The 25,157-nt window shown below is 36.9% G+C and overlaps 1 protein-coding gene across 8 annotated transcripts in view; it reads left to right on the forward strand.

Annotated features, from left to right (window-relative positions):
* TRIP12 (thyroid hormone receptor interactor 12) overlaps positions 1-25,157 on the forward strand; it is an 83,476-nt gene that overhangs the window by 49,459 nt on the left and 8,860 nt on the right. For 5 of the 8 annotated variants that reach the window (XM_075507273.1, XM_075507280.1, XM_075507276.1 and 2 more), the window contains 31 exons: positions 604-687; positions 2,068-2,163; positions 3,163-3,311; positions 3,646-3,681; positions 3,769-3,864; positions 4,285-4,377; positions 4,506-4,667; positions 6,364-6,432; positions 6,553-6,718; positions 7,435-7,552; positions 7,694-7,850; positions 8,164-8,317; positions 8,855-9,083; positions 9,823-9,941; positions 10,577-10,784; positions 11,869-11,969; positions 12,089-12,263; positions 12,667-12,808; positions 13,764-13,955; positions 14,681-14,832; positions 16,671-16,843; positions 17,311-17,384; positions 17,490-17,689; positions 18,516-18,643; positions 18,937-19,088; positions 19,561-19,703; positions 21,016-21,172; positions 22,344-22,442; positions 22,981-23,095; positions 23,397-23,551; positions 24,064-24,228. In XM_075507273.1, the coding sequence (XP_075363388.1) occupies positions 604-687; positions 2,068-2,163; positions 3,163-3,311; positions 3,646-3,681; positions 3,769-3,864; positions 4,285-4,377; positions 4,506-4,667; positions 6,364-6,432; positions 6,553-6,718; positions 7,435-7,552; positions 7,694-7,850; positions 8,164-8,317; positions 8,855-9,083; positions 9,823-9,941; positions 10,577-10,784; positions 11,869-11,969; positions 12,089-12,263; positions 12,667-12,808; positions 13,764-13,955; positions 14,681-14,832; positions 16,671-16,843; positions 17,311-17,384; positions 17,490-17,689; positions 18,516-18,643; positions 18,937-19,088; positions 19,561-19,703; positions 21,016-21,172; positions 22,344-22,442; positions 22,981-23,095; positions 23,397-23,551; positions 24,064-24,228 (4,259 nt within the window). The remainder of the gene's footprint in view (positions 1-603; positions 688-2,067; positions 2,164-3,162; positions 3,312-3,645; positions 3,682-3,768; positions 3,865-4,284; positions 4,378-4,505; positions 4,668-6,363; positions 6,433-6,552; positions 6,719-7,434; positions 7,553-7,693; positions 7,851-8,163; positions 8,318-8,854; positions 9,084-9,822; positions 9,942-10,576; positions 10,785-11,868; positions 11,970-12,088; positions 12,264-12,666; positions 12,809-13,763; positions 13,956-14,680; positions 14,833-16,670; positions 16,844-17,310; positions 17,385-17,489; positions 17,690-18,515; positions 18,644-18,936; positions 19,089-19,560; positions 19,704-21,015; positions 21,173-22,343; positions 22,443-22,980; positions 23,096-23,396; positions 23,552-24,063; positions 24,229-25,157) is intronic. The other 3 variants (XM_075507278.1, XM_075507281.1, XM_075507279.1) reach the window with 2 other exon arrangements.

A 25,157-nucleotide genomic window follows, 5' to 3' on the forward strand; every position in this document is an offset into this window, starting at 1 on the left:
CCCTTTTGTAACGCTCATAAATATTCTACAAGTTTTCTGTTGAAATGGCAAGCGTGTCTGTACTGGAGAAACTTGAAACCAAGTTAAACATTCTTACTGGCACAGTCCTGTTAAATAGTACTTAATTTTATCATCTGGTCCTAATCAGCAGTGAGTTCAAAGGAGCTTTCCAACAATTATACTGGATTGTAGAAAATGTCAAACATTCTCTGCTTAAAGCTAGCTACAGCAGTACAAAAAGTCAAAATTAATGGAAACTAAGTGCAGTGTAACAACTAAGAAAAGCATAAATTTACTAAGGATACAGGTAAATCTGTCTGAAAGGTAATTTGCTGATCTAGCTGGAGTTTTTTGGTTTTTGGTTTTGTTTTTTTTTTTTTTCCATTATCTTGTCTTGATATAGCTTCTCTCTTCAGCTTTTGGAAAGTATTAGACCTGTAGATTGGTCTACTTAAAATGACAATTGTACAGAACTATGATGGTGGCAGTGTTAAATGCAGAGCACTCTTCTGATGGTGGACACTTTTCTTGATGGTGGAATTGATGCGAATTTTGTAGTTTTAAAGGCACTTTAACTTCCATTAATCTCTTTTATTTCTTTAGCTTCTAGTTCTGTTGCTGGGGCTGTAGGTATGACAACCTCTGGAGAAAGTGAGTCAGATGATTCTGAGATGGGAAGACTACAAGGTATAAAAGTTGTTATTAATTTACCATTTTTGTTTGTTTGTTTGTTTGCAGCCTATAAATAGCCATACCTACCCAAATTCTGTATTACATATAGCGGGAAGGCTGTATTTTTTTTCTCTGTGAATGTGTTGCTTTGCTCACTGTAGTTCTGAAGTATGGAGTTACAAGTTTAATTCACTAAAGATGCGAGAATTTGGAAGTAATGTCTGGAGGGGGTGGCATAGTGTCCTTACTCATTTACATGGTGTATAATGCACTACTACTGATGACTTTTCAGGAGGAGCTGGGGGATGAGAGTTGAGAACTCAGTCCTATTAAATGTGTAAGCTCAAATATGAAAATAGTCTTTGCAAGAATGTTTTCAGCTGACAGGCCAGGTTAGGCCTGCTGTTACTCTGCCTGCTTCTGGATAACATTTTTTTTTTTTTTTGTGCTTGTCATTGATACCCATGTTGCTGTAAGCTTTGATCAAACAAAATCTAAATATTCTTAAAATGCTTGCTTTTGAGCTTGGGCTAAAGGATTCAGGTCTCAAAACCTGAGAGTACAGACAGGTAGAAACTCAGTTTGCATGTCCTGCAACTGTTTTAATGATTTTGCCACTACGTTGCAAGGAGTTCCGAGATCACGATCTCCCTTGCAAATGACAGGTTTCTGTTAATCTGGGTATTTGATGTGGAAATGAGTGCTGTCTCACTACCAGTTCACTTGCTTGTAGTCCTCAGTAAGCATAGGTATGCATTAGGAATATTGAGCTAAGTTACCTTTTACTATTAATCATTATTGTATTGATCAGCAGCAGTCATGCTTGCTACAGTAAAAATCAGAATCACCCACTTAGTCTAACTTAAGACTACTGAAAAGTGTTCAAAAACAAAACAAAAAAAATCCCTAATATCTCGCAGAGTTCTTCCCTCTCCTGCTCATCAACAAAAAAGCTATGAACCTTTTTTCAGTGTCATTTTTTCAGATTAATAGTGCACTCAGTTCCTGAAAATATGAAGATAAGCTTAACCTATTTTATGTAGTTTGAGTTCAGATTTGAAATTACAGTCTGGTATATCTGCTATTCTAGATCTAGACTTGCAACAATTTAGTAGACCAGATTTCTTCTGTGAAATATATAACTCTGGAAACTCAGTGGGTGATGACTTAAAGGGCCTTAATGCTCTGATGCATACAAAAATGAGCTACTTGTTCCCTAAAGGTCATCTTTTTGGTGTTTTTTGGAAATCAAGGTAGCTGCAGTCAACTAATCCTAACTCTTCTTTCTTAAAGTATCAAAATTCTAGTAGTCTTAAATTATAGCATCGTGGAATTTAAGCTTTTAAAAATATGTAGAAGCTTTGACAATGGCTGTTATCCTCTGTTTGCTTTTAGCTCTATTAGAGGCTAGGGGTCTTCCTCCTCACCTGTTTGGCCCTCTTGGTCCTCGGATGTCGCAGCTCTTCCACAGGACAATTGGAAGTGGAGCTAGTAAGCAAAGTTTGTCTAATTTGACTTAATTCTTTCCACTTCCAGACTAGTAGAATTCAACCACTAGTAAATTCTAATACTTGTATTAGCTTCATAGTTTAATATAATATTTTACATGTTGGAGATTTGTATGTCATGATAGTGCTAGACCACTGGTCAACAATAGTAATTTGCTTGCCTTCCTATAAGGAAGATAAATTTGCTTTAGCCATATTTCTTTTCTTTTCTTTTTTTGGGGCATCTCAATGTTCCCTTCTAGGTGGGGAAGGGAGGGTTCTTGCCTTTTCACCCCTTCCTTATCTTTTTCTTTTGCATGATGGGCTGCTTAACAAAAGACCTCTCCAACCTGCTTGGGTTTTTTGCTAGCTTTAAACAAGTGCTTAAGCTAGCTTTAAAACTATTAGTATATGTCAGTTCTAAGGTATGTTGTTTATAGTTTCAAAAATGTCTTAGGTTTCAGACAGAAATTTCCTTCAGGCAGTGTGTCAGTGAGAACATGGGTCCTTAGTCTTGTTTCCACCATGTCTGCGTTATGCAGCTGGGTAAGATGTGTACCTTCTAGTCCAAGACTGTTTGGCTTCCCAGGAGAGCCAAAGGCAGCCTGTTACGCTGCCTGCCAAGAAGAGGATGGGGTCTCATGGATACTCCATGTGCTGTGTTACCAGGGGGTGCGTTGAAGAGTCCTTTGCTTCATAAAGGTGGAGTGGTGTGGGTTCTGGCACCCACTGTAGGCTGGTAAGATGGTTATGGTGAGCAGTGTGGTGGACTCCCTGTGCTGACCAGTCTGCACTGGAAAGACAGCCAAGAGTGAGATTTTGCCTCCCTTTCCTATCCCCCCCCCCCCCCTTTTATGACAGGGAAAGGAAGTGAAACTGCAAATACAGAGGAAAACAAACTATCTCTGGTCTTCCACTCTGGCAGAAGTGTAGCATAACAGTTTCCCTTGAACACTTATGTCTTCTAATATCTTCTTTCCTAATCTTTTTTCTGGATATTTAGGTTCTAAAGCCCAACAGCTTTTACAAGGTCTCCAAGCCACTGATGAAAGTCAGCAACTACAGGCAGTGATTGAGATGTGCCAGCTGTTGGTCATGGGAAATGAAGAAACATTAGGAGGGTTTCCAGTCAAGAGTGTTGTACCAGCTTTGGTAAAGATTAAATCTCATATTTCTATTGGAGGATATAATATTTTTCTCTATCTTGCTTAAATAAAATATTCTTCATTTATATACTGTATTCTTAATTATATATATGTGTATCTATTTATAAATCCCATTATTAGGTTTTGAGGGCATGTTTTGCTAAATTTTGGTAGTCCTATTAATTCTTTAATAACTCAAGAATAGGTAGTGGCTCTCTTGAAACTTTTATGAAAATTCAAAGTCCTGAGTCAAAAGCTACGATACTGATTTGTGCCCTTTATTTATGTTGATACCTAGATACTTTTTGCTAAACTAACAATACTTTTTTCTAAAAAAACAGATAACACTGCTGCAGATGGAGCACAACTTTGACATTGTAAGTGATGTGTAATGTTTAAGAAATTTTTTGAAATAGAAAAATGTATCATCTGAACTTAAAACCAAATATCTATATATTTAATAGATGAACCATGCATGTCGGGCCTTAACATATATGATGGAAGCACTTCCCAGATCATCCGCTGTAGTGGTAGATGCAATTCCTGTCTTCTTGGAAAAGGTAAAATGAAACCAAAACAGTGTTAAACTAATCTGAGGGGATTTTATCTTTTGTTTTAACTTTAGGATCTACTATTAAGATAATGGCTTCTTTTCATATTTTACAAGATAACACATAATGCATGAGAAGCTTTTGAAAACAGGTTTACTCTTTGTTCACACCCTTACTGAAAGCACTATCTGACTCACTGAGAACTCTATCTGATTGGTGTTGCAAAGATACTGCATAATTACACAGACTGGTAACTCTTGGAGTACCTATATAGCTGATCTAGCCTTAAATTGGCTAGCTTCTTGATTACAGCTAGCAGTTCAGCTGCATTAGTATATGTGTCTTAGTATAGGCTAAGTGTTAATGAAGATCATTATTTTTACAAACTGGTTTAGAAATTAAACTACAAGCGTTCTTGTTTTCTTGTAGCTGCAAGTTATTCAGTGCATTGATGTGGCAGAGCAGGCGCTTACAGCCCTGGAGATGTTATCACGCAGGCATAGTAAAGCCATTCTGCAGGCAGTAAGTAAAAAAGAAAGCACTTTACCAGTTCTGCATCTTGGTGATATTCTGTGAAGATGAAATAAGAAAACAAGTTTCTGTGACTTTAGCAGTACTGAGAGTGAAAACGTTTATTTATTTTATTATAGGGTGGATTGGCAGACTGTTTGCTGTATCTGGAATTCTTCAGTATAAATGCACAGAGGAACGCACTAGCTATTGCTGCCAACTGCTGCCAGAGTATAACACCTGATGAGTTTCACTTTGTGGCAGACTCTTTGCCACTGCTTACACAAAGGTTAACCCATCAGGTAAGAAGCTATTATAAAATGGAAAGTTTTACTTTTGACCTGAAAGTAGTATAGATATCTAGTTCTTTACTGTGTATTATTTGCCTTTGCAATGTGATAATTGCCTTAAAGTTTCTATACTATCAAGCTGTGATATTTTAATGTGCATATGGACCTTTTGTGTTTTGTAAACATGCTGTAAGGATTCATGGCACCCCTATTAATTTTGTAAAATGAGATAAATAAGATTCTTTAACTTAGAGCATGAATAATAGTGGGTTTGTAGTCTATACTTCTTGCCCATCAGTAAGAGGAAATCCCCTTAGTGTTACTGTTCTTTTTTTCGTAACAAATGAGTTGCAAGGTTCCCTCCCACTTCAAACTCAGAAAAACTTCAGTTTCAATTATTGTGGGTTTTTTCTGATTTGACTTTTTGGGAGGGCTTATGACTTTTTAAAAAGAAAATTCCTACTCTTGCACAATAGTTTGAAGTGATGAATCCTAAATCATGGGGCTCCAAAGATCTGCCTATCCTGCAATGCTGCTATGTTCATAAATGAGCACTCGCAATGGCTATTGCACCAAAAGAGATTTGGACATGCTGCTTGGTTGGCAGATCCCTGTTAAAAAGGTGCAAAAGGAGAAATTATTTGGTTCCTTAAAAAATGCAACTAAACGGAAGCTTCCAGGTAATGTTTTTGTGTATTCTTGTGCTATTCTTAATTTTGCCAACATCATCTTGCTGAGAGAGACTACTTGAATCTTTGAGGCAGCTTCACAGAAGTCAAATGTCAGCTTTAGATGGTGCTTTGGAAACAGGAAGCACTGTTCTCAGCAGTAGTAGGGACAAGTACTGACTCCTGCTCTCTGAAGAGAAGCTACAGCCCAGAAAAGTAAGATTTCAAGAAACTTTGAAGTGGAATTTTTCTGGCATAAAAAAAAAATCTTGAGTTAGCTCTTAACAGAATAGTTGAGGTGGGAAGGGACCTCTCAATTACCTAGTCCTAACCCCCTGCTTAAACAAGGTCAACTAAAGCAGATTGCCCAGGACCATGTCCAGCTGATTTTTTATTTATTCATTTAAAAAAACCAAACACACAAACAAACAAAAAAAAACAATCCCCCACCCCCCACTCCCCCCCACAAACAAATGAAAAAACCCCCAAACCTCCAAGGATGGAGACTTAGCCTTTCTGGGCAACCTCTTCCAGTGTTCAACCACCCTTACAGTAAAAGTGTTTTATGTTCAGGTGAACTTTTGTGTTTCAATGAACTTTTACCTAGAGCTATTTTTAGAGCAATCTTTATTGTCTTGGTGTCTTTGGATTTGCTGTCTTGGCTGCACTGCATGATATAAAAATCCAGTAGCCTTCACTCCTGCTTATTGTCTATATGTCCTGTTGCTTTGGCTTTGTAGCTCCTCTGCCCTTTTGTTTCCTCCTTATAGAATCAAAAAAGGATGTTATAGACCCATTTATTTATCTCTAAAGGTCCCTAAAGGTATTTGTGGCAAGTGTGAGGTGTTTCCCAGGGAATATGCCGTATCAGGAGGTCCGTTTAGACTGTATCAGTGAATTTAAAATTCAGAGCTATAATATTGTGTAAAATGTGATTTGACTGGCCTTTTTGGAGAGAAACTTTATAAATGCCTCAAAATGACAGGATAATCTAACGCAATTTAAAATACTTTAATTCAAACATACTTTTTTTATAATAGGACAAAAAATCTGTTGAAAGCACTTGTCTCTGTTTTGCACGACTAGTGGACAACTTCCAGCATGAGGAGGTAAGAGTGTGTGTTTTTGGGTGTGGATTTTTATTTCCTCCTTCCCTCCCTCAGTTTCTCCTAAGGGCTTACCTTTCCAAGTCAGACTAATGTTTTTAATTTTGCTGTTCCCTCCTGAAGAACTTGCTCCAGCAGGTTGCTTCCAAGGACTTGTTAACAAATATCCAGCAACTCTTGGTAGTGACGCCTCCTATCCTGAGCTCAGGAATGTTCATCATGGTGGTGCGCATGTTTTCCTTAATGTGCTCCAATTGTCCTACACTTGCAGTTCAACTTATGAAGCAAAGTGAGTTCTTGCTCTTTCATATTCTGGGGGACCTATTGAAGTTAATGTCCACAGTCAATATGGAACTCTGTGCACTTGATTATACAAATATATGTTCTCTTGTTTTTCTTTCTTTTAACTATGCTTCCTCTGAGAAACAAAGTTTAGTTGATCTTGTTGAAAGTCCTTTTTCCTGAGGGTTTTTTTTCCCCTTTCCTGTCTCTAGCTGTTATCACTGGAGTGCCCGCCTAATTTTGAGTCTGTATTAGCTGCACAAGTTACTCTCACTTCAACACAAGTTGAATAATTCTTTTCATAGTCTTTACCAGGTGGGGGAAACATGTGATTTAAGGGCTTTTTCTAAGGGAAAACATTAAGAAAGCAACAGCTGTGTAGCTGTCTTAGTTCTCACTTGTTTTCTTCTTTTCATCTCGTAAATTTTGACTTGTCACTTCAACTGCCCTGGATGTTCCCCTGTTTTCTCTGTGCCCTGTATATTGAGTGGTATTTCTGCCCTAGATGTCCCTTAAAGGGGAAAAAAAACCCCCAAAACCAAAATCCCACAAACCCCAGGCCTGAGAACACACACATTTCTTACAATGTTTGAAGAAATGGCTTTTTTCTTACTGTCTACTGTCTGTTTGCTTTAGGGCAGTGACTATCTCTTCTGCAGTGTCTAACACAAAATGGAGTCCACATTCTGATATAGGCAATCTCATAAATAATAATTTTTATAGATATTGCAGAAACACTTCACTTCCTTCTTTGTGGAGCCTCAAATGGGAGTTGTCAAGAACAAATTGACCTTGTTCCACGAAGTCCTCAAGAACTTTATGAGCTTACTTCTCTTATCTGGTAAGTTATGCAGCCCTAGGTTTTGGGTCTGGTTGGTATGTTAAAATCCATAACTTCTCTAAAATGAAGGCAAACAGTTTTCAGCTTAGATGGACTTTATTGTATACTTCTAGTAAAATACTGTTTTAATGTTCTTTACAGTGAACTGATGCCTTGCCTGCCAAAAGAGGGAATCTTTGCTGTTGATACTATGCTAAAGAAAGGAAATGCGCAAAATACAGATGGTGCAATATGGCAATGGCGAGATGACAGGGGTCTCTGGCATCCCTATAACAGGATTGATAGTCGAATAATAGAGGTAGTAATTCCACACATTCGTGTGGTGATGTTTTTTAAATATGTGTGCAGTTGTATAGGGAATTGAGTGCTTTCTTTGTGGTTTTGAAAATATCAGCCTTGTTCTTTCTGAGTAAGAAACACATGAGTTTCCTCAAACCTCCTGCTGTAATATTGCACTATTTCGGTATTCAGTAATGGGTTAACTGCTTAATCACTGTTCTTTATTGTATTTCTGTCAGTCATTGTTTTTCCTACTGTTGCTTCTCTCATCACCTTTTATATAGCTTCCTATGTTAGGGATTTCTTAACTTTAAACTCTTCCTTGTTTTTAGGCAGCTCATCAGGTTGGTGAGGATGAGATAAGCCTGTCTACACTTGGGCGTGTCTATACTATTGATTTTAACTCTATGCAGCAAATAAATGAGGATACTGGAACAGCACGTGCCATTCAGCGAAAACCAAACCCTTTAGCCAATACAAACACTAGTAAGTACAGCTTAGGAGACACCTGGTGTCTCTAGCTATGGCTAACTTATGCTGGGTTATACAACAGTCTACTACTTAGCTAATATATTTCTTGTGGTTTCTGTGGAACATCAAACTATTCTGATTTACGTGAATGAAGACAGCTTTACAACAAAAGTCAAACTGTTGAAATGTATTCTTTTTAACATGCAAACTCTTGTCCTGGGAACTGAAAATGCATTCAATTTGGGGGGAGCTGGGGGTGTTCCTGGCTTGGGATCTTTCGAAAGTTTTGTTCGTACAGCTCTCTTATTTAACGAAGACTGTGTGAGGAGGACTTACTATTGTACAGAAACATATAAGAAAACTGAAGAAAAAAGATTCGACTCCTTGAAAGAGGAGGATTTGTACCTGCATTCTTGCCATCAGTTTGACTTCTGATTCTTAAATTATGTCTTTTCAATTCAAGAGCTAAACTAATTCAGCTTTAAAAAAAGAAAGTAATCAGAGCAGAAATACAAAGAACTATGCAGTGATTTGTTGCACAATTTCTCACAGGCGGACATTCAGAATTGAAGAAGGATGATGCTCGAGCACAACTAATGAAAGAGGACCCAGAACTGGCAAAATCCTTTATCAAAACGTTGTTTGGTGTTCTTTATGAAGTATATAGTTCTTCAGCTGGACCTGCTGTTAGACACAAGTGCCTTAGAGCAATTCTTAGGATAATTTATTTTGCTGATGCTGAACTTCTGAAGGATGTGCTGAAAAACCATGCTGTTTCAAGGTGGGTTCGTTAACCATTGTGAATGAAACTTATTTTGAGCTTACAACTCAAACTTGTGATTACTTTTTGTGAATCATCTTTTTCAGGGGAGAATTGTACTTTTTAAATTCTTATGTATTTATTTTCCAAAAGCTGAGGCTGCCAGCTCTTCAGGAATTTTTTGCATCTTAGATTTTGCAGTAGATGCCAGCTCTAGGCATTCTTATTAGAAACTTAGATTACCTACATGGCTGTGTGTACTAGTAATGTTTAATATTACCATTTATGGTTTTCCTGATTTCTAAAACTTGCCTATAAACTTTTCTGAGGGCAAGATGACTTTTGAGGTAATACAGTGTGAACAATAACAGACTCTCATGGCATTCACCTGGTAAGTTCTATTCATGAAACCTCTCCTATATGATATACCATAAAGTTAGGGAAGTAGATAAAAGGATGCAATTTGAAAAACTAGTCAGTTTATTTTCTAAGGCAGTACTAAGTTCCACAACACCATGTTCTTTAAAGGAAGAAAACTCTCTTTTCCTTTATGCCACATGTTAAAACTTGGTAAAAGTGATTTAGGAGGGAAGATGACTTTTTCAGTCCTTCTATTTATAGCTTTTACAAAAGCACAGTGAAATTTGTTTGCTTTCAGTCTCTAGTACTATGTATGCAAGATGAACTGGCTTGATTTTATTTTTTTTAAACAACAAAAAATGAAAAGACAAACCTAATTCTAATAAATTATCTGTTTTAGTCATATTGCCTCCATGCTGTCGAGTCAAGACCTTAAGATAGTAGTTGGAGCCCTGCAGATGGCAGAGATTTTAATGCAAAAGTTACCTGACATTTTTAGTGTTTACTTCAGAAGAGAAGGTAAATCTTGCTTTCTTTTTTTTTTCTCTTCACCTCCTTATTTAGTATTTTAAAAGTACGTGTGTGTGGAGAATCCATGTCCTTTACCTCCTACTCCATCCCCCCGAAGCTGTAAAGTTAATATTGTTCTTGAATAATAAAGGCAAATCCATGCAAGCTATCATCATATGACTGGGGAGGAGCTGACCAAGACTCTGGAGGAGACAAGCTTGTTTTTTCTGAATCTGAAACAAGTTTGTACAGGCTTACTAGATGCTGGTGAACTTATATTTAGGCTGAAGATGGCTTGCTGAAATTACATGGGTAGTCTTACTGGGCAAGACTGATGACTCTTTGGCAGGAACTCTTTGTTATAATCTACTGGGGATTTTTGGGTTTCTTTAGCTACTATTCATGCTGCTGTCTGTCTTTTTTTTTTTTTTAAACTATGTAGGTTAACTCTTCTGGAAAGGGTTGAACTGCTTTTAAAACTTAGTATTGGTGGGTGGGGTGGGCCAATGCCACCATAGTCAAAACAGAGGTTCTAATAACAGACTTCTACCTTTTCAAATACCTTTATCCCACCCCTGCTCTCAAGAGCCCCCCCCCCTCCCCCCCAACCAACCTACCAAACAAAGATTTCTTCTGTTACAAAGGGGTGATGCACCAAGTGAAAAACTTAGCAGAGTCTGAGGCTTTGCTAACAAGCCCACCGAAAGTATGCACTAATGGATCAGGAACGCTGGGTACTACTACAACAATAAGTACTGGTACAGCCACTGCTGCCAGTAATGCAGCTGCTGATTTGGGTTCTCCCAGCTTACAACACAGCCGGGAGGATTCTTTGGATCTGAGCCCACAGGGGTAAGTGCACTATTTGTTGTGAGCAAACAATCTGGGGTTTTTTTTTGTTTGTGGTGTTTTGTTTGTTTGTTTTTTGAAAGAGTCTTGACTGACATGGGCTGCTACAGTATCATCTGCATTTTGCTGTGATATTTTCTTCTAAGGAACTAAAATGGAGTGGTGTTGAAGCTATCAGTGGGTAGTTTTGATTAATTTTATATGAAATAATAAAAAAAAAGGCTAGTGACCTGATAGTTACAATGTAATGATATGAAACAATCCATGCTGTTTGGGGAGAGGCTGGAGAATGCCAAGGGCAACAGCTGTAATCTCATGTAACTCTTGAGGACAGAGTGATTCTTTCCGAGAAATGATAGCTGTGGTGCATGATTCCTTTCTGCTGGAGGCTGGAGGAAAAAGTCATCCTTAAGTTACTTTGTTGGAATGCAACCATTTTGAACATTTGTATAATTAATATCTCTTGTAGGAATACATTATTTTAGTGTTACACAGTGTGCCTTTATTTTAAAGGTGAAATGTTTGTCTTAATGTATTGGCATAATAGGGAAACTCACCTTAAACTGGAATTGAGATATGTGAACTTGGGAAGTGTAGGGCTTGGGGAGTAGAAACTCCATAAATTGTTGAAAAAGTGCTTTCTGGGCTTTAATAGGGTAGGCAGGTCAAATACCCAATGTCTTTTGGTGTTTATTCAGTAGAGATTTGTGGATTTTTTTTTTTTTTTCCTTTTTAAGTGTATTCAAATAAATGAATAACCAGGTGGTTATACAAATAAAAACATGAAAACTGAGAAACCTTTATTCAGTGGCACTTCTGGCTGTATTTGGCTGCCTATAGTAGAAAGGTGACAGCAAGCAAAACCTCTTCTTTCTGGATGGAGTAGTCACTTTGTCCATCTAATTAAAATAGAGTTGAGGCCCCTTCTCCCAGAGCTCATTCTTCCCTTGTGCCCTCCTTGTTATTGGATGGAAATCTTTTTAAATTCTTGAGTAAACAGCTGGCAGATGCATCTTAAACTGAGGGATGGGTATGTGCACGAATATGGTGGATGGAAACATGTTACTTTATTTTCAAATTTGGACAGACGACTAAGCGATGTTCTAAAGAGAAAAAGACTGCCAAAACGAGGGCCAAGGAGACCAAAATACTCTCCTCCGAGAGATGACGACAAAGTAGACAATCAAGGTAAAGCATTCTTAAAATGTGATACTCTTATCTCCTTTTAAATTTAAAAGTAAGCTGTCAAAAGTGCTAGCTGTAATAAACCTGCTGATTCTCTTAATTTTTGTCTTTGCTTCATCCAGCTAAAAGCCCTACAACTACTCAATCTCCTAAATCTTCCTTCTTGGCAAGTTTAAATCCTAAAACATGGGGAAGGCTAAGCACACAGTCCAACAGTAATAATATTGAACCAGCACGAACAGCAGGAGTAAGTGGTCTTGCAAGGGCTGCTTCCAAGGATACCATTTCCAATAACAGGTACACACACAAAAAATCAAAATAGGTCTGGTATGGTGTTGACTTTGAGGTGCAGCTACTTTCTTATGATAAGCCATCGAGTGATTAAGTAGCTCCTATCAAAGAAGTTTGAGCTTAACCACTGTTAAAATAACTCTGGAAGAAGAATCAAGAAACTGAAGTAGAGAAAATAATGTCTTAATAGTTTAAAGCAGCATGCTGGGGAAAAACTGGAGAATTTTGAAAAAGGCGCAAGAAGTAATCTGTAGAGAATAGACCTTTACTGTGTTGGAGTAAGAGGGAAGGGTTTTTGTCTGTGACTGCTGTTAAACATGGGGAAAATGGTACTCTGGCTGTGTTTACTTGTAATATTGGTATGCAGATGCTAAGTGTGGCTGAATGTCTTTTGTGTGCTTCTTTACAGAGAAAAAATTAAGGGCTGGATTAAGGAGCAAGCCCATAAATTTGTAGAACGTTATTTTAGTTCTGAAAACATGGATGGAAGCAATCCTGCACTAAATGTATTACAGAGACTTTGCACTGCAACTGAACAACTCAACCTCCAGGTTAGAAATGGCAAACTTACTTGGAGTGGGAGTGGGAATGGAAGCAGAAGTATTTAGGAGGAAGCTAGAGGAAAGCTGACCATTTTAGACAGTATGGCCAATATTTTAAGCATAGTTTTTGTTATCTTAAATGATCATACATTGTTTCTTAACTTGCAATGGTTTGCTTGGGATTTTTTTAGAATTGGTATATAAGCTCTGACACATACAATTTATGATAAATAACTAGTATTAACAAGGGCATTTTTGATTCCTGGCAATCTGTCACTTACATAGCATTTTATATTTCAAATTTAAAAATTCTACAGTTAAGTGTTAGGGATTGACTTCATACCTAAAGAAGAACCCAGTTTCTAGTAAGAACTTTGGGGGTGGGGGGAGGACAAGAGCGAAGTAGCATTTTGTTGAAAGGATAGAAGAAATACAGATTGGGCCAAATCTACTAGCAATCTCAAGAATTTGAGCCTTGCTTCAGACAGTTGTGATCCTTGATAGATGGTCTAAATCTAACTTCTGAAGTAGCTAAACAGCTGAGTTATCTTCTGTGCTTTGATCTAAGCAATCATTAAAATATGAAACTTTCTCTCTTCCTCTTTCCCACACAGATGTCATGTAAAATAGATACTAATGTGAAGTTTGTTTTTTTTTTTTAAGAAAAAAACCCTTCTGTTTGGAGCTCATCTTTACATTTACATGAGACAGAAATGGGACCTTGCATTCCTCTTAAAAGGGGGAAAATATAGACATTGCCTATAATGTCTCCTCTTGAACAGAGAAATTGCTTATCCTCAGGTTATTTGCGCTGTCATTGCTTGTATTGAGTTACTATACACTCCAGACTTTTCCTCCTTCCCCCCCCCTTCTCTTTAGAGCTGCTCCATGCAGTAGGAAGAAAAATAGTATTTCTTAGGCCTATAATACCTGGGTAGTAAAATACTACCTTCATATTTTTCAGGTGGATGGTGGAACAGAGTGCCTTGTAGAAATCCGTAGCATTGTCTCGGAGTCTGACGTCTCCTCCTTTGAAATCCAGCATAGTGGGTTTGTTAAACAACTGCTGCTTTATTTGACATCTAAAAGTGAGAAAGATGCTGTAAGCAGGGATATCAGATTGAAAAGATTTCTTCATGTATTTTTTTCTTCTCCAGTAAGTTTTCTTGTTTATTGTTTTGTCATTCTTGGTTGTCTTTCTCTCAAATTTTACTTACTGACCATCTGAGAGGTTCAGCAATGACCTTGACTTAAACATGGAGTATGGAAGGAATGTCTTGTTTATGCTGAAGCTGTATAACACTACAACTTTCATGTGGTTCTATGTCTTTACAGGTCATAAACTTTTTAGAATACCCTGTAATTACAGAAAATTCCACACAACAGTGGAAAAAAAATTCCAAAATGGCCAATTGTCTGAGTCTTGAACAACTTAAAAGTTGTTCCTGACTTCTAAGTTGTTGATATGGAAAGAGTTTGGATAGTAATCTTATCACTTGCTCTCTTTAGTCCTAAATACTGCAAGAAACTAGATTGTCCTGTTTTTAAAGGAAGAAATTTAAGGGGAAGGGGAAGAGAAGAAAGTAGATAACTACAGCTTCCTTGAAGCTTACTGCTCATGGTTAAGGGTGAATGCTTAAAATCTGTAGGGCTATTCAATTGAAACCAGGAGAGAAAAGTATGGTTTTTTGCAACAGGTCTTTTATAAACTTGTTACATATCACCTAGTCATCCTGATGCTGCTGCTACTTTAAGTGAGAGCAGTGATTCTTAATTTCTTTTTTTTTTTTTTTTTAAAAACAACTTGTTTAAAACAACTTTTAAACAGTTGTTTAACATGGAGTAATTCAAGCACATAACTAAGACTGGAATATATTTCAGCTTCCTGGAGAAGAACCCCTTGGAAGATTAGAGCCATTAGAAAATGCACCTTTGCTGGCATTAGTCCACAAAATGAACAATTGCCTCAGTCAGATGGAACAGTTTCCTGTCAAAGTGCATGACTTCCCTAGTGGAAATGGAACAGGGAGCAGGTAAGGATTAATGCTCAGGTAATAGTTTTGTTGGAAGCTTTTGTTTTCCAAAACTTGTTTCAGTGCTAAAAGTTCCAAGAGGTAATGGAAACTTTTGACCCTATTTAAGACAAAGGCAATTGCACAGTTGGCTTTTTTATTCAGTGGAAGATCGAGTATTTAACCAAATGTTTGCTTACCATCTTGAAACTTCTCTCACTTAGATTGGGGGTGGATATGTAATTTTAAATGCAATCTCTAAATTTAAGCTTTAAAAACTCAAATGTCTTCCTTGTCCCCATGTAACAAACACTGGAAAGAAATAATCTATTTATTGCTGAGACACTGATAATTTTTTTAGCGAAGTAATTAAACTGCTGAGAGTTTGTGTTACAGTGCTAAACTTTGTTATTCAGATAGGTTCTGTTCTCTAGGATGATAATGGATTGAGTGATAACTGTTGGCTGTCAACATAGTTTAAAATAACTGTAGACCTGCCCTGTGTGTTAAGATAAATTAAACTTGGAATCCAACTTGTTATTTGCATTTCACGTAACAAATTTGAGTGACTGAAGACCTATTTCTACAATTTCTTTTCTCTACTTTTCTTTAATAAATCAACACTATTTTTCATTCAGTGTATAGCAGTTAGTAAGTCTATTTCAGTATAAGTTGCATGTAAGTTTTGAAAATATTTTGTGGTGCTGGCTAAAAGCTCAATTTGATTGTAGACATATTCTTGTGACTATGTAGAAATTAAGAGGGGAGGAGCATTGAAAATGAATTTTTGAAAACTATTCTTTAAAGTTTCAAATGCCAAAATCTTCTCTCTCTTGGGTAGTAAGATAGTGTGGATTTTTTTTGTCACTAATTGTGACACAACATTCATTATAGTAGATGTATTGGAGCCTCACACTATAGCATTAATCTAACTTACATTAAAATTCAGTACTTGCTTTTTGTGAAACTTAAAATCCATGGGAGTGAATGCAATACACAGATTTCTAATACTTGAAGGAATTAGTTGTCTTGATACTGGCTTTTGCAAATAGTATGTGCTCTGTAATCTTACAACGCTTCCTAATGTGTACTATTTCTGTAAAAAGTGGGATAACTACAAAAATCATAAAGCTGCTAATCATAGAAGCAAAATTCTGCTATTCTTTTTGATAGAAAATTAAACATGGGAAGTCAGACTACTGCAGCATTGTTTGACTGCTAGTCTTACTGTGGATTATGTCAATGAGGATTTTGAGGCATTAAGATTTGGTAGTCTTTCACTAGCACCTGGAAGTAGAAGCAGCCCAAGATAAGAGGTTTGTGTATAAAAACGGCTATCTTGAGTACTGATAGTTTGGTGAGATGGAACATGCATATGAATTATACTTGGCAAGAAAAAACAGAGGAGCTTTCAGGTTGTCTCTTTAGGTCCTTATTAAAAAACACATGAATGGATACTTCCATTTTCCACCCCCAACTCTGATACTTATTGCACTGCAGTAAACACAGCTCTCAATCTCATGTGGCATCAGCTGACCACTGAACAACTTCAGACCTCAAAGATGGTCAGTATAGGCCATATTGTAGTCAGACCTCAGACTGGACTTTCTCTTAATCTGTGTAGCTTCCATTGGAAATCAGATTTTGTCTAACTTGGATTCTGGTGATTTTGTAGAACAAAATTTTTAATCTGTTTATCAAAATCTTGATAGCTTATTTTTAGAGAAATAGGCTGAGAAATAATACTCTGAACAAGTGAATTTGTAAATGCATGTATAAGCCTATTTTAATGCATTTTTAAATGCAATTATGGTTATTAGATTCTTTGTGTAGCAACTTTTTTCACAAATTATTTTGAGTTTTTCTCTTAACAGAGGATCTCAAGCTTTAAAATTCTTCAATACACATCAATTAAAATGCCAACTGCAAAGACATCCAGACTGTGCTAATGTGAAGCAGTGGAAAGGTGGACCTGTGAAGATTGATCCTCTGGCTTTGGTACAAGCCATTGAAAGATACCTTGTAGTTAGAGGTATATATATATATATATGTATTATACAGTTACATGTGTTTTGCTTCTTGGGATAGTCGCTGTCAGTAGTGTGGAGTCTGAAAAAACCTGTGAGGATTATACTGAAGACAAATGAGGATTATGCTGAAGACAAATGGGAGGTACCTATAAATGTATTTTGCTCACAGGGGAGGAGACTAAGGCTGCAGAGAATCTTCTCTTTTTCTGGGGCAAACTTTCCTGTTGTAAACGGTTCAATCTAAATACTAACGGAAGTATAATCTAGTTGACTGTCAGATTGGCTGTAACTTGGCATTTTTGATGCTAGATGTTGATACTGAAATTTGTTCTAACATGTCTGAACCTTACTTTTTTTACTGGTGTATTTTGGAACTGTTTTAAACAGTGGAGTTTATAAAAGAGTACAAAAGCATTGCTACATTTCATGTAAAAGCAAATAAGGATGTCTTTCTCCTCTCTTTCCTCAGGCTATGGAAGAGTTAGAGAAGATGATGAGGATAGTGATGATGATGGGTCAGATGAAGAAATAGATGAATCTTTGGTAAGCTTTTGCTCTGGGGGCAAGAGAAGGGAACAATGTGGGGAGAGGCTTAAAGAAAAGCTAGCAACAAGTTTCCTAACTTGTGTGGTTTTTTCTTTTGTTCAGGCTGCTCAATTCTTAAATTCAGGGAATGTGAGACATAGACTGCAATTTTACATTGGAGATCACTTGCTGCCATACAATATGACTGTGTATCAAGCAGTTAGGCAGTACAGTTTGCAAGCTGAGGAGGAGAGGGAGTCTACAGATGATGAAAGCAACCCATTAGGAAGAGCTGGGATTTGGACAAAAACGCACACAATTTGGTAAGTTGGGTAGAGAAATCGGGGGACAACTTCTCCAGTTTCGTAGATGTATACACATAAAGAAAATTGGAATATAGCTGTCTCTCACACCCGCCCCCCCCGCCCGCAACTGTGAAGCTTTGAATTTCCTCATGTGCTTGAGATACTTAAATCTTAGTAAGAATTCATTGTTAGCTACTGATATTCTTTCTAGCTCATGAGTGAAGCTGATGAACAAGAAATGGGGAATCTTAAATGACACCTGCTAGATGAAGGGGAATCATTCTTAGTGTTAGGTAACTAACCACAAACAATAGAGAATGTGTCTGCAGTCTACAAATAATGGTCAACTTCATACTGGTTTTCACAGTTGATTGCTGTGCAAGTATATGTATTCTCTGGCCATACTTTACAAGGAGCAGTATTGACCTATGACTGTGCCAAACATTTTAACATTCAGCAGTGTCTTTTTCTTTCTAATATTTAAATGTGTTAGCAAAAGCAAAAAAAAAAAAAAAAAACCAAAAAAACAAAAAAAACCCCAACAAAACCCAAACCACTTGGGTTTTTTTGTCTATACCTTCTGCTTCACTTCTTCCAATTCATGGAGCCAGAGGGTCCCCATTTTTTCTCCCCCATGACATACTTTGCTTCTGAGGGCCTAGCTTCAAAGGCTGGATCATATCCAAATGCATTGTTCTTGTCTTTCTGCTTTTAACTGTCATTCAAGTAAAATTCTGGTAATCAAAGAACTAACACTTTGATAACTGCTTTTGTTTTAACTGCTTTTGTTTCCATGTAAGTTAGTATTTCACAAACATGTTTTTAACTTTTAATTACCTTTTAGGTACAAACCTGTGCGAGAGGATGAAGATGGTAATAAAGACTGTGTTGGTGGTAAAAGAGGAAGAGCGCAAACTGCTCCCACAAAAACCTCCCCTAGAAATTCGAAAAAGCACGATGAATTGTGGCATGGTGAGTGTGTTGCCTTGCGAATATGTTAGACTTGTGAAATTTCTGAAAGGATGGGGAGGAAGAGTGTTTAGAGACACTATAGTGTTTCTTTTAAAGCAAGCATAGTGTAAGAAAAGTAAGCATATATTAATGTGTGTATTAAAACTAAAAATAAGATACTTACTGAATTGTCTAACTAAACTGTTGTAGTTAAGTGAATGCCATGACTAATACTACCTAGGCTCCTAATAATTAAATCTTGGGAAGACTTCCAATTGATTTGTTTTGATAACACTTTCTTTTTTTGTTGCTAGATGGTGTATGCCCTTCGGTATTAAATCCTCTAGAAGTTTACCTCATATCTACTCCACCTGAAAACATAACATTTGAAGATCCCTCATTAGATGTTATTCTTCTTTTGAGAGTTTTACATGCTATCAGTCGATACTGGTATTACTTGTATGATGTGAGTAGAGCACTTTTTAAATCACTTTTGTACTTGATACAGACGACTCTGTCCTGAAACACCTTAAAATAGCCTTCTTCCTCTGTCTGCCACCCCCCACCAAGACAGAATAATGCAAATATGATCATCTTCCCCTACCTATTTCTCTAACTTCTGGTAAGATGAAGGCTGTAAATTCTTAGAGTCAATCATATTTCCTCTATAGTGTTAAACACATTTTCCATGCTTTTTCCTTCCTTAAGTTCAAAGAGCAACACTATTCCTGAAAATAAAATGAATAGTAAAAATCAGTCTGTCTTTCATGGCTTAAACTCTGTATGACCAAAGTGACAATGAAAGTGTGGTTTTTGGTGTGGCTTTTTTTTTTCTTATGATAAGCAGATTAGAAGTATAAAATAAACCTCTTAACAAAGGCTTGGTATTTCTTCCAGCATTTCTTTAACTAGAAGTACATTGTTTTTATTTAACACAGAATGCAATCTGCAAGGAGATAATTCCAACCTCAGAGTTTATCAACAGTAAACTGACAGCGAAAGCAAACAGGCAGCTTCAGGATCCTTTGGTAATTATGACAGGAAACATACCAACTTGGCTGACAGAACTTGGAAAAACATGGTATGAATGACTTACTGTATCGTATTAATAATTTGAGTTCAGTAGGCCTCTTGGCTGGGCAGCCCAGGTGCCTTGTGTGTTACAAGGCTTTTGAAAGTGCTGGAAGAGAGTAAAATGCAGTCACAGAAATCTTAAGCTACATAGTGACACTGGGATGAATGTTTACACCTATATTGCATAGTTTAAACCAAAGATGGAGGAATAGACCAGCTTGCAAAAGTTTGGACCACTTCTTACAGAAGATTCTGAGCGATTTGAAGTTTTCTCATTGAAATAATAGTACTTGATTATTCGGGTCATATTTTTTCCTCCCGTTAAACTGTTTAATGGCATTTTTGTCGTACCACTACATTTATCTTAGCTTATTCAATATGGTACAAAGGAAAATATTTTTATGATTACTGATAAAATATTGTAAATAATTTTAATAAAGCTATATTCATAGTACTTTGTAGTATCTTGATACAGAGTATAAGCTGTAAAACTCTTGCACTTGAAAGAATGAGAAAGCAGCTGACATTCTTGGATTTTTCAAGCACATTAACTGGAGCAACATTGGCGAGAACTGACTGGAAATACATGCTCTAGAGAAACTACTTGGTTTTTCATTTTTAAAATAAGATCTCTAAATTTCTTCATAAACATTCCAGATAACAAATTATGAGTATGAATGTATATACTTTTACAAACATCTGTAGCAGTATTTGTTCCATAAAACTGCATTTTCACTTAAATGTCAGTGGAGGACTACTGTTAACGTACACATGCCTTTAAGAATAGTAGAACTGATAAAATAAGAAGTTTCTCTGGTAGTCTTTCACAGATTATTTAAAGTGTTTTTTGAAAATGGTGGAAGGTAGAATGCTGGTGCTGCTGTAGGCAGGTTCTCAGTCCCGTCCTCCCCCATCCCCCCCCAAATGTGGGAGCTTGAGCCACCTTCTAAAAATCTTTGATTTAAGTTAGATACACTAATTGTAAAACAGGTGTGAATAAAAGAATATTTATTTTCTGATATAAACTTTGCATAGCCAAGGCATTCAAGTATTTTTAGTTATTTTTCTGGGAGAGTTAGAAGTTTCTGAAATTTTTTGTGATTCCTTCTTATATTAAATTCCATCTCTAGACTCTTGCTCGTAAGCATTGTAACTAAAACTAAAGTGTGTTCTGGAGGGCTTCCTTTGGAGGTTGTTTTCCCCACAGTGTTTAATAAAGCACTAATTTCAAGCATACTATGTTTTTATTGTGTTTTAAACTAAACTATAGTCATAGATGCTAGTTGGAACGCAGCTGACTAATCCAATGCTCTTTACAGCCCATTTTTCTTTCCATTTGATACCCGTCAAATGCTGTTTTATGTAACTGCTTTTGATCGTGATCGAGCCATGCAAAGACTGCTGGATACTAATCCAGAAATCAATCAATCAGATTCTCAGGATAGCAGAGTGGCACCGCGACTGGACAGGAAAAAAGTAGGTATATGTTGTTTAAAAATGGAATGAATGATCTGTTTATTTTCATATTGACTTTAAGAATATCACTGTGAGGGATTTATCTGTAAAACTTTAGGTTTGGGTAGAAAGGAGGGGTTTGTTTTTATTCATGTAAAAGCTCCCGAGTAGAAGGCACAATGCCTTCTAGGTGTCTGCCACTAGGTGGCAGAAGGGGCTAGAGTATGCTACACTGCTTTCTCACATCCTGCTCATTTTGAATTTGAGTCTTTATATAGCTTCTGAAACTATACTCCAAGAATGAGCTTTAAGTTTTAGGTTACATTAGTGATATTTCATATAAGCTTGTAAACCTCTGTTTTGCTTTATGTAGAATTTCAGAATAATTCACGCAATAGGATTTAGACCCTTAAGTGTTACCTGAATAAACAAAAACACTGTCCTTGTATTCTCCCAATACAGGGAGAGCATTAAACCTCCTGTCACAACATAATAAAACTAAGCTGTGACTGTTTTAAATTGTGGGGGTCTTGGGTGTCTGCCTTGAGTCTGGAGAGATGTTATGTTAAACTGACATCTGTTGTATAGTATAGATCTGCTATATAATCTTGAATACCTCTGGAGAAAAAAGACAAGAGGCATGAGAATCTAGTGCAACTAGAATACAGTTTCCAGCATGTAGGAATCCTAGTGCTGTTGTGGTGTGTTTTTTGGGTTTGGGGATTTTTTTGGGGAGTGTTTGTTTTGGGGATTTTGAAACCTGCCACTTTCCCTACTAGAGAATCCACAAGGGCAGGGTATAAGAGTATTCCTTTAGGTTGCTGGATTTTGGCATCTTTGTGTTTTCTTCTCCACATGTTAGTTCAAGGTATGTAACATCACGTGACAACACTTCTCTGCTATGTTATAGTCCTCTTGCCAGATTCTGGGCAAGAGTAGTACCTATTAGTTATACTGATACAAATGTAAGGCATTGGTTTTTCATTTTATATTGAACACTTTAATTCCAGTCAGTTTTCATATAGAAGCAAGAATTATTTTATCAAAGTATAAGCTTACAAATTGTTGAACTGTGGAACTATTAGCATGGGGTGGAAAAGCTTGCATAACTAATTTTTTTCCTGTTGTAACTGCCTTGGGAGCTGGGACTTACAGACATAATTTCACTACTTAAAACTTCTCTAATGTGTAGCGCACTGTGAACAGAGATGAGCTGTTGAAACAGGCAGAATCTGTGATGCAGGATCTAGGCAGTTCAAGAGCCATGTTGGAAATCCAGTATGAGAATGAAGTAAGTAATATCAATGCAGTATAATTTAACCCCTATTTACTGAAGATTAATACAGAAAAGCTACAACTTTCATAGAATGACTCGGTCAGACTCGTGGTCCTTCCCATTGCTGGTGCCACAAAATTTTATCTATTAATTATCCCTAATCCACTTGGTTGTGATTTTTAGTTCCTAGGAGAAACTTTCTGATCTACTAAATTTCATAATCAGTCTTATTCTGCAGAGCACATTTTTTCCTAACTCTAAGCAAACAGCAGTGTGCCTTTCTTCTATAATGTGATCATTAGGTGGTTAATACTTTTATTCTACTATTATACCCTCTGATATATGGTCTTTCCAAGCTGTCTCAGTCATATTGTAAATGTTGGCATAGTTAGGTTCTCTAGACTCTTTTTGCAATGTAGTCGTCTTTATTGCCAATAATGTACTATATTTCTCAGACTACGTAAAGATTTTGATAGTCAAACTAACCTAATGGAATCATTTATTTACTTATCTCATTCCCTTTCCTCTCCCCACACCCTCCCTCCCCCTGAAGGTTGGCACAGGCCTAGGCCCCACGCTAGAGTTCTATGCACTTGTATCTCAGGAACTACAGAGAGCAGACTTAGGGCTTTGGAGAGGAGAAGAAGTGACTTTAGCCAATCCAAAAGGTAAATGTTTTACTACCTGAACTATCAATATTGATCTAATATTGAATTGATTCTAAGTTGACTTTAATTACATGAATGGCTTTGATTGAAAGAACACCTCAGTTTGTGATCAGATAATATGCCTCATGATAGCGTGTGATTATCTTTGGTGGTGTTTTGTGGGTGTTTTTTTTTTTTTTTTTTTTTTAATTTTTATAAGAAGCTTTAGGTTTATGGTTATCTGATAGCTGCTTTCAAACTTGCGTCTGGAATGAAACTAGCAGTGCATGTATTGAACTTTTTTCTCTTTCTTCCTCAACAGGAAGCCAGGAAGGTACCAAGTACATCCATAACCTTCAAGGCCTTTTTGCACTTCCTTTTGGTAGAACAGCTAAGCCAGCTCACATTGCAAAAGTTAAAATGAAGTTCCGCTTTCTGGGAAAACTAATGGCCAAGGCAATCATGGATTTTAGACTGGTGAGAATAAAATGGAAAATATGATTCTGAAGGCTTAAATGAAAATTCTAGTTCTTACTGTGGTAGGGAAAAAATAGCATTAAGAGTTGCATGGAATTACTTTCAGCTCTAGCAGTTTGGGTGGGGTGAGGGGAGATGCAGCTGAGCTTTTGAGGGGGAAAGGGTAGTGTATGCTGAAGATCTTTACAGGGGCTTTTGAGACCATAGTGAAAAAAGGAAAAGCCATTGCTTGCCATGTGTTGCAACCTCCTCCAGTCGTCTTTCAAGCTCATTTTGGGCTTATTGTTATTCCAGCTGCTAGCTTGCTGATTACTGTAACGTATATACACTAGGCAGTTAGTTGTGTTTTCTCAACTGTAAATTTCTCAGGTAAAAAAGCTCAGACATGGTGTTTTGGTGTGTGCCAGAACTATGAATTAGTAAATAGTATTCTAGATCTAGTTGAGAGATAAAATAGCAAAAGATACAGTTTTGGAAGACCGTTCAATACTAAACAAAGTTTCAATTTCCAGGTGGACCTTCCTCTTGGACTTCCTTTTTATAAATGGATGTTACGACAGGAAACTTCCTTGACATCGCATGACTTGTTCAGTATTGATCCAGTAGTAGCCAAATCAATATATCACCTTGAAGATATTGTAAGACAAAAGAAAAGACTTGAACAGGACAAAACACAGGTGGGAAAGTAACCCTAAGAATTGAAGAGTGCATCTTCACACATGTGTGGATTTTATGAAGTAACTGTAATTGAGAGTGTATGATAGTGCTTAATACTGATGGTAATAGTCATAATGACTTCATTCTAATAAAAGGAGTAGTTTAATGTTATTAAATCATTGGCTAGTAATTATAACACTGTCTTTTTGTAATGTAGACTCCAACATTAGAAATTTATTATGGGATTCTTCTGTGTGATTAAACACAGGCTAGAAATGGCTAGAACTGCCAGATGTTTGCCGAAGGTAACTTCTCTCTTTGGTTCACTTTGAAAAGACTAACCAACTTTAATATCAGAGGAAAAATCTATCCTTGATTTTTTGAACATTCAGAAAGCTTGGCTTTTTATATTAGTTGGTTTAGTGAAATTTTCAGGCTTTCTTAGGAGGGCATTTTATGTGGGGTGGTTTTTTTTTTTCCCCTTCCTCACTGAAAACTGTATGCAGAACTGGTGTAACCTGGCTTCATATGTGAGCATACAGGTTCTTTTATAGATACAGAAGAGTCTTAATTTTTCAAGGTTATCCACTCTTAGCTAAAAATAGTAGCACTCACTGTTGCAGAGTAGCAATAAAAGGTCTTTTGGCATGCATGCTCTTTCTAGCATCCAGTGTTAATAGATGGTAGGTGGTAATAAACTAACTTATACTCTTAATACATCTGCTTTGTTACTAGTGAAGTTATTGCAAGCTTGTGGGCCTTTATTCCTCTTCACCTCACTGTCTCACACTCTCTCCTTGATCACCGCTTTTAATTTCCCAACAAGAGTTTGAAAAACGTGAAACCTGGTGGATGAAAGCTGAAAAATGTCAGTATGCATGCCAAATACAAATGCCATTAACTATTCTAAGGAAAAAACATAGTCTTAAGAGCCTTAGCATATTACACA

This window comes from Mycteria americana, chromosome 7, assembly GCF_035582795.1.
Source record: "Mycteria americana isolate JAX WOST 10 ecotype Jacksonville Zoo and Gardens chromosome 7, USCA_MyAme_1.0, whole genome shotgun sequence".
In the NCBI taxonomy this organism is placed as follows: domain Eukaryota; kingdom Metazoa; phylum Chordata; class Aves; order Ciconiiformes; family Ciconiidae; genus Mycteria; species Mycteria americana.